This window comes from Egretta garzetta, unplaced genomic scaffold (assembly GCF_000687185.1).
Source record: "Egretta garzetta isolate BGI_Z169 unplaced genomic scaffold, ASM68718v1 scaffold32, whole genome shotgun sequence".
NCBI lineage: Eukaryota > Metazoa > Chordata > Aves > Pelecaniformes > Ardeidae > Egretta > Egretta garzetta.
This window is the reverse complement of record NW_009259035.1, coordinates 849,815-859,205: the sequence shown is the minus strand read 5'-3', so window position 1 is coordinate 859,205 and position 9,391 is coordinate 849,815. Positions and strand designations below refer to the sequence as shown.

At 42.8% G+C, this 9,391-nt stretch overlaps 1 protein-coding gene across 1 annotated transcript in view; it reads left to right on the top strand.

The window, feature by feature from the left end:
- FAM160A1 (family with sequence similarity 160 member A1) overlaps nucleotides 1-9,391 on the top strand; it is a 37,615-nt gene that overhangs the window by 28,104 nt on the left and 120 nt on the right. The window contains 4 exon segments of the mRNA XM_009634829.1: nucleotides 1-1,002; nucleotides 4,565-4,743; nucleotides 5,032-5,170; nucleotides 9,260-9,390. The exon segment at nucleotides 1-1,002 is cut by the window's left edge and continues 4 nt beyond it. Coding sequence (XP_009633124.1) covers nucleotides 1-1,002; nucleotides 4,565-4,743; nucleotides 5,032-5,170; nucleotides 9,260-9,390 — 1,451 coding nt within the window.

The following is a 9,391-nucleotide window of genomic DNA, read 5'->3' as shown; positions in this document are numbered from 1 at the left end:
AAAATGCAAAAGCTGTGGACATCAGCTACTTGCAGTACTTGGGGGAAGCTCAAGAAGCCATCCTCCAGTGTCTGAAAGATTGTAAGGTTTGGTCTGCCTTGTATGATGGAGTAAACCCTGACCCAGACACCTTTATCCAAACGCTTGCTGAGGAGAATGGTGCAGATGTGGAACACCCCATGTTTCGGCTCCAGCAAAGGACACCTAGCATGTGTAGCTCCTCTCAAGTAACCCCATTCAGTGAGAAGATGCAGCTGGAGCTAGAATGGGATGATAGCTACGACACAGGGATTTCTCCTGGTTCTGATGTGAGCTCACCGCAACCAAATGATGATCTGGGAAGCACAGAGATGCAGCCACCTGCAGAGCCACCAAAACACATTCAAGAAATGAAAAAAAATGCCATCATGCTCATCAAAGGATCTTACATAGAGGAATCAGACTTTCAGGATGATGTTATGGTTTACAGGTTATGTGCCCAGAGGGATACTCAAGATGATGACAACTCCAAGGAGAAAACTTTAAATGTAGCCAGAGAATGTGAGGTCCAAAGCCAGACTGCAGTCAATGGGCCTCTTGCAAAAAGCCAGCTGGAAACTCACTTGGATGAGCACAGTAAGAGAAATTCAAGCTTGACTCAAGGTGTAATGAAAGAACAAATAAACTGGAAAATGACTGAGATTGATCCACAGCCAGACTTAGAGTTGAAGATTTCTCCTCAGGAGGCAGATCGTAACTTAAGTGTAAGACTACTGAGCACAGATGGTGAGGATTTCATTGCACAGTATGACAAAATTATTAAGGAACTGGAGCCAAGCAGTGCAAGCTTGGAGGAGCAGAAGTTGGATACTCCTGACCCTGTCTCTCCTGCAGAAGAGGAGGAGGACTTTGAGAATTTCTCAGCAGACACCCCTTCTGCGGAGAGCGTGTCATCTCCCTTTGGACCAAAGGAGGATGTGTCTCCCGAGCACGCTGCGAGGAGCCGCAGTGCTCCATTTACAGGTGGAATGTCCTGTTCATTACATACATAAAAGATACAGGAAGGCCTGTGGTGATTAAAGGTGGCCAGATGAGATCACACTGCGCGGCATGCAGCATGAGTGCAGAGTAAGGAACAGTCCTGGTGCTAAAGAGGGTATAGCCCAAATAGCTGGGACTGGTCCAAGGAGAGTGAGAGATCCAACGTGAAAATAGAGCAGAGCAGTCAGGATGGTGACAGCAAATGGTGGTTGCTCAGGGGTTTTTTGGCTGCTTTTTTTTGTAATTGTTTAAAATCTTGAGCAGGGGTTATGTTGTTTGTATGTGAGAGCTCCACCATTCTAGAGAAAGCTTTTGCAGTTGAAAGGGGTAACTTTTGGAGTAACTGTTCTAATATGCAGAGCCCAGGTAAATAACTTGTTTTTCTGGTGGCTTTCATTGCTGATGCTATGGATGTGGTACCACGTTGCCATTTTTTTTTTTCTTCTCTGCTATTTCACATCTTAGCACGAGGTGGCAGCACTGGTGCCATGTCTGTACGTGCCTGTCTCCATGCTCTGCCCTGGCATCCTGCTCCGCCAAGGTCAGGTCTGCCCTCGCTGTTGGTATGCTTTTCCGCCTTGTGCCAGGCAGCAATTTAAGCTTGGTCTCTGCAGACTGTCCAAGCCATTTGGCAATGCCAGTGCTACTGGAGGTTAGAAGGGGGCTTTTGATCTGTTTTTGTACATACAGCTCCTTGCACTGCATGTTCCTGATCTTTAAATTAGGTCTCCTAGATACCACAGCAATGCAAATAATACAAAATAGTAATGTGTCTAGGTTTCCTCATCCAAAACAAAACCTCTAGAAGATGTCTTCTCATTCATTTGAAAGGACGTGGAAAACATTTTTGTCCGTTGAAATGCAGCCCTTTCTGGTCAGCTGTGGCCAGCATGCCTGGCACTGTTTCTTAATTGAAAAATTCAGCCTGTTTTTCAATCAATTTGGTATTTTTGCTGTGGTGGCAATTTCCTTGTACCAGAAGCTAATCACATTCAAACCTTTCTGTTTCCCATTATCTGCTGTCAAATGTAGCTCAAAAATGTTTTCCCTGTCTCTCATTCTTCATCTAATCCCTCTCTCCACTTGTTCCTTTCCAAAAAACCCACACCAAAACCAAAACACACACACACACACACGCACACAACCCCACAAAAAAATCAGAACTGAGCAAAACAAAGAGGAAAAAAAACCCCAAAACCAAGCCAACCCAAACCACAAAAAGCCTTGCTGTGTGCTCCCCATCCATAACATGTTTCACTCTTCGGCTGTTTACCTTGCTTTAATGGAGATCTTAGTGATTGCTCATAACAATACTTCAGAAATGTTGAGATTGCAGTGTCTTTCAAAGATAATAATATATTTAATTTGGAATGCTATATTATGTTTGTAGATGTCTGTGTTAAAGATTTTTTTGGTTGCTTTCACTGTTTTGGGATGCTGTCATGGGATGGGGCTTCTCTCCGCAGAATCAAATAACAGACAGAGGTTCCCACACCCAGTGTCAGCACTGCAAAGATTCTCTATGAAGAAAATGTGCTGTTGGTGTCTATGTCCAATTTAAAAGCATTAAACACCATTATCCCTATTTTCCCCTGAGCAAGAAAAAATGGGGTCTTCAGGAACAGGAATTTCTATTCTGCTCCCTGCCCACCCCCCCAAGTCAGTGCCTGGCTTCATGGCCACATAGAGATGCACAGTCAGGAAAGGAATAATTTTTTGACTTCTCATCTGTCAACCCTCTTCTTACAAGGCTTGCGAACTCTGCCTAGTTCCTCTGATTTCTCATTCCAATAATTTCTTGGGGGAAAAAGTCGCTCTACCACTGAGAATTTTTTTAATATGTCTTGGTAACCCCTCTTGCAGGGGCACACAGCACCTGTAACAAGTACTACCTTCAGCTTTAGCTACTCAGCTTTGAAGTCTGACCTTGAGGAGAGAAACAGTGATCTATCTCAATTCCTCCTCCTGCAATCCCTCTTGCTACAGTAGAGCTCCCACTGCACTGTGGTCCTCAGGAGCTCTGTGAAAATATCTCCATGAACATGAGAGAGGAAGCAGTAGGTTATTGTGGGACAGGAGAAACTATTTCAACAAAAGGTTTTGGGGCTGCTCCACTGGGTACCCAGGCAGGGGGGTTCCTGCAGGATGTGATACCAAACCTTTGCTCCGATGGCTGACGTGGTGGTTGAAAGGTAGCAGCCACATAAAGCCATGTCAACACTGGCCCTCCTACCTTCCCTCTTCCTTAGCCATGACAGATGAGTCTCGAGGGAGTGCTTGCTTTGTACTCACAGTCGCTATAAAACATGATAGACTTCAACCTTTAGTGGTGCTCTGCGAGGTGAAGTGGCAACGGAGGCACTTGTCATTTGATGCTTACTGTTGTGCTGGCCCAGAACTGCTTTAGCCTCTGCTGTAGTTTACAGCCGGCGTCTTAACCTGGGCTAAACTATGCCCAGGTAGCTCGAATGGCAGCTGTTTGCTAGCTGAGGGGAGCTGGCATGGGGTCGGATTATGGCCACCTTCTTGACTCTAGAAATGCTCATGGCATACATCTTGTGTCGGGGACTAGGGTGGCATATTCAGAGTTAGCCATGCCGTAACTGCGTCACCCAGGGATTCTTCTGTGTGGTTTCCCTAGCTTTTACACTGCTAGAATGGTGAGGTGGGACTGGGTGTGGGATGAGGGATATTTCTAAGAATTTACTCTTACGGACTGCTTTGAGCATCTCTGTCTAACGATACACAGTAATTGGCTAAAGTCATGCTCAGCCTTGCAAAGGTTTCTTTACCTTGAGCACTTGGGGTTTATGTACTTCCATGGTAAATGCTTCTGTGTTTCAGTGGTTATCCTGCAGCATGAATACACAAACTACAGCCATTATTTATTGGTGACATTTATATGATAAAGCCTACGTCTACTAATAATTTTGCTTATAAATCTACTTTAATGTCTTCCCTGCTTTGTGTGACTGTTTGCAGTACTGAAAATGCCTTTTCTTGTCATGTGAACTGTCGCAGGTCTTGATTTTTATGTTTAGAGTAGCGTTTTCATATTTTCTTTAGACCACCACAGTAATTTTGATAAGACAAAAAAGCTAGCTATAATTTCCTTTGCCACCTAGTCCTTGTGTAGAAATAAGGCACAACAAGAGTGAAAAGGGAAGATTCTGTTAGCACTGAAACTAGTGGTACCGTTCCGATTAACTTCAAGTAGACCACACCATACTAGGCTAAAGCCTTATTGGCACATGTAAAGTAGGATAGTTATGCATGTTAAATATGCCATTAATGTAAACTCAGTGGCTAGCTAGCAAAAGCGCTTCTAGTCACAAAAGCTTTTAGCAACTCTGTTAAGTCTGGTTTGTCTGTTCAGATACAGTTTGGGTTTTTTCCCTGCTGGCTTTAACTAGCATGTGGGAGGTCTAATTGGGTTGGTTATGATGATCAAAATTCCTTTTAAATGCCTGTTTCCTGGATCTTAGGATTTTTCTTCTGTGAGAACAAAAGCATTGGTTCCTTCTTTTTTTTTTTTCCCGTGCAGGTCCGTTCATCAGCGTAGTGTTGTCAAAGCTGGAGAACATGCTGGAGAATTCCTTGCATGTAAATTTGCTGCTTATTGGGATTATTACTCAGCTGGCAAGTTATCCACAGCCTCTTCTCCGCTCCTTTCTGCTCAACACCAACATGGTGTTTCAGCCTAGTGTGCGGTCACTTTATCAGGTATTTGACCACGAGCATTAGTCATGCCTATTGGAACAGTATTTTGGTGTCTCGTTAAACCTTATGTTAACACTTTTCAGTTCCACCTGTTGCTTTCCCACCTGCCTGAGAGCCGCTCATCTCGTTTCAATGTTTTAATTACATCTGTGGAAAGAGCTGGAAATTCTGTATGACCATAACTTTTGTCATAACTCCATTTTAATGCAGCTAGAGAAAGCCTGAGTATTCAGTCTGTGGCTGCACTGGGAGCAAGGGAGGAAGAAGTAATTGTTACTGTTGTTTTGGCAGGTGCTGGCATCTGTGAAAAATAAAATTGAACATTTTGCTTCCGTTGAAAAAGACTTCCCAGGTCTTCTGCTGGAGGCCCAACAGTACTTGCTTTTTCGTGTGGACATGTCTGATGCCGCGGAAGAATTGCTAACTCAAGGTAAATGTTAACCACACTCGGAGGAGCACTGGGTGGAATGACTCACCAGTTACCTCTCTCATTTTCTACAGCATGATTAAAAGTAGGTGTGGTGCGTTGTGAATATCATTAGCCAGATGTACCCTTCTGACTTTAAACTGATGATGCTCAGTAGGCCACAGTAATAGGGATTTATTTGGATATTCTTTGCTCTTTAAAAGCTTTTATTTGCTACAGAAAATGTCCATTTAAAGGAGTAACAAAATCAGCTCTTGGCTCGCTGTCAGTTTGGCCGTAAACAAACTTGCTTTCAAGGCATGAGGTGAGATGGCGTATGTGCCTGATTTCGTTTTATTTTTAGCCTGACCTTCAGCTAGTCATTGGTTCTTTTTTGATAAATGTTAGGGAGGACAGTAGTCCAGAATGAATTGGTTTCTGCAACAATTGAACAAGGCTTCATATCATGGTTTTGGCTACTACTTAAGGAGATAGATATTAGCTGGAAAACTTTGAATGTGCTTTCTTGAATGAAAAGCAAAACAAAACAACAACAACAAAAAAGCGGTGGGTGGGTATAAAAGCCAGGACACTTTGAGAGCAGTGGGGAGTTAAACAGGTGCCATCCCAACAAGCCAGCTTTCCAGGGGACTTGGGTAACATCTGCTGCTTCCCAAGCACAGTGCACGCTACGCCGGTCTTGACAGTTCCCGGTATTTACGCTGCCATGGGGGAAGGTAGGAAAAATGAGCAAAATGAAGAATCCTAACGTTCTAACTGAGAACTTCCCAGATGCAGCCAGGCACCTGGTGTAGGGTTGGGGTCATGCCCTGGGGACATGCTTGTTCTCAGCTTGCTGCTGAGCAGGCGATGTTGGGGGCAGGTTTCCCTAAAAAGCCAACTTCCCATGCGATGGGAACGTGTCGAATCTGGTGAAAGCAGCGACTGCAGTGATTAAGAGCTGACTCTGCAACAGGGTGTGAGAGAGGCTGTGATTCTGGCTGTGTGCTTACTCATCATTGCGAGCCATTAATAATCACCCACTCTGCCCATACCTCTGTGAAGATGTTGAGAAGTTTCTTGGATTTCCAGAGGTGTGGAAAGCAGGACTTTTTACATGCTGTTTTAATTGTGTTTTCATTTTTCAAGGCGCTCAATAATAATTTACTTAGTTTCTAGTCAGCGTGGTGCACATTTCGAAGGTTTGCAGTACATCTAGTCTGTGTAATTATGACCTTGCTAAGGCTGCTTCTCGAAGAATTGGTCTGTGGAAGGTGCTGGCTGTAGAGGAGCTATGTATTGCAAATGTCGGTAGCATTTTAGGCTCTAACTTCTGGTGCCATAGATTAGAAAGCCTTACAATTAGATGGTATTGTAGCCAGCATGCGGGAGATGAGATTAGGAGGGAACATTTAATGTCCTTTTTTTCAGGTGCTGGCAATAAGAACTTTTATATAACGCATTCCCAATGTCCTTTATTTATACTTCCTATTTTACGTCAGTTTTCTTCTGTGGGCTTCAGAATTTGCCAGGTTGACTCATGTTGGTCATTATTTAGGAATTTGAAACAAGGCTGCTTAGTCACCCTGTTGGGTACATTTTCTTCTGTGTTGTGGCAATTCTCATAAAGAAGGCGCCTCTTGGCAAACAGATGGAGCATAAATAAATGTCTCGATAGCTGCAGTCTTGGTTCCCAACAAGACTGGTGATGCAAATAATCAAACTGTAATCCTAGGGGCAAGATGGCTCAGTACTCCATCAACCCACAGTATTTCATTATACTGATTTAAGAAGTGCAAGGTAGGAACTGCTACAATAATTACCACAAAAAAAAAAATTAGGAAATCCTGTAGGATTTCTCTGCATTGACTTGAATGCCATCTTTGAGCGTCATGCCAACTAGCTGTTCTCTGAGGGTTTTTTCCTCAGACGGAAGTGGTGAATAACCCTGAAGTTTTCTCTACAGGTCTGAGCATAACTGGCCTTCTACAGAATTCACATCTGAAAAACGGAAGCCAGGCTTAGTGGGGAACACAAATGTAAAGCCGAAATATTCCAGAGCATTTCCTTTTTCTTGACAGTGACGGTCTCTGAAGCTGTTTGAGCAGAAATGGACGATTTGTTATTTTCTGCTTGCAGCAGTATGTGGTTTCCTTACACAGTCGCTTGGGCTCTGGTTGGATATGTAGAGCTGTCGTGATGTAGGTCCCGCATGAAACGCTGCCTGCCCTTCAGTGCGTTGGTAACGGTATCTCCAGCGTATTCATTTTCTCAGTTGTATGATTCCGTTTGCATCCTGACCCTAGAAAGAAGTTGGACGCTCCTGGTCAAAGAAAACAACCCAATCTCTTGTCCCTAGTCCCGCTGTCTGTGCTTCTTTCTTTTCTTTTTTTTTTCTCCCAATAAGCAGTTAAATCTAAACTGAAATGTTTTTAGGAAATCTATCAATTTCAATGCTTTTTGAAGGCAAGACTTAAAAAAAAGGAAAGAAAAGCTTTGACAGTATACTAGCACTCCAGTTATATTGGCTAAACTATTTTAAAAAACTTAAAATATTAATTATGAAACATTTTGACATTAGAAAATCTAAAAAAAAATAATCTTCAAGGGAAGCTCAAAACTTTATCTTTTCATTGTAATCCATAATTTGTTTTTCCTCCCACAGTCAGAATTTTCCACAGAACTGAAATTCCCATTCTCTGTCTCTAGTAGATAAAAATGTGTAGAATAACAATATGAATTACGGGTAAGTCTGGGGTTGGAAAGGGTTCTTGAAATTCAGGAAAAGTACAACTCTGTTAGATGATTAAGATGAACATTTCTTTCGAGCATTTGGAAGTGCACAGTAATTCCACAGTGCCTTAGGAGATCTGCAGGAAGGGAGCACAAGCGCAGAGCTGTTGAACAGGGGGATCGCTCTGCTGCGTCGGGTGAGGCGTTCAGCTACGGGTCCTGGCGTGAGCGACTTGGAGAGGTCTCAGGAAAAGGGTGGTGTACCCTGAGACTGAGTTGTTTTAACACAAACTGCGAGTACTTTATGGGAAACCTCTTCTTAATGCAGTGATGTTATGGTTTATTTTTGTTTAGTAGCCCTTTTAAAAATTAAAAAAAAAAAAAAAAAAAAAAATTTAAATGATTTACCTGTACAGCTCATGAGAACATCCACTTTAAGTTCGACAGGACTTTATCCGTCTCCGCTTCTGGTCTCAATGACATCTTGCGGCAGTGAGTTCTACGGGATAATTTTTCTTTGTTGAAGTATTTATTTCCATCAGTGTTAAATTTTGTCACCTTTTTAGTTTCGCTAAACTAATTATCGTCTAATTAAAGTGCAGTTCTGCTTCAGGTTGAAACAAGGAGCAACTGATTGAAATTTAAGTGCTGCTGTCACTGTAGTTCCATGCGTTCTGATGCCTGAGCTCTGATCCTCTGAACTCTGGCAGCAGAGATCATATAGCAGAGCATACAGTGGGTTTTGCTTGCTTTTTTTTTTTTTTTTTTTTTTAATGTTTAGTTGCTTTACAGGGAGTTAAAGTTAAGTGTAGTTAGTGGGGCCTACAGCTATAGAAAAATCAAATTTTCAAACCTTTTTTCCCTGAGTTTCTACCTTGCTTCAAACTCCCATGGCAATGTGATAGGTCGGCCTCAAACCCAGTTACACAATGATTTATGGGGAGGTCCAAGTGATATTTTGATCTGGGGAAAGCTAGAGCACAGTGTAATTTAGATTGAGACAACCATGCTGGGTCTAGATGGGTAGACATTATCTGCTATTTCACAAGGTAAATCCATATTACCCTTTCCCTTGACTCCTCTTCTGCCCACATAATTCTCTCATCAGAGCGGGAACTAAATAATATATAACCTGGGGAAAGATAGCTAATAAAAAATGCAGTAGAATCAGGCCATGTAGAACTTTAAAATGTTGGATTAGCGGAGTATCTCCCTGCACGGTCTGGGTACTGCAAACTACAGCTCTGAACACAGCCCTTGTAAACTGGGTTTGGACACTGTACAAATACTGTGTGTGCTTAAGATACCGAGTCTTGTCCTTTCTTTTTTTTTTTTTTTTTTTTTTTTTTTCCCCTCCCTGTCCTCTCTTCCCGGCTTTAGGTAATGTCCAGCACAGCAGCAATGCAGGGAAAGGAAGGAACCTCTCTGAAGCTTACTCAGCTGTACTCCAGCCTTTCCTGGGACAGAAAGGAAAGAAAGGCCTGGCTCATCCCAGCCTTCCGGCGCACGTGA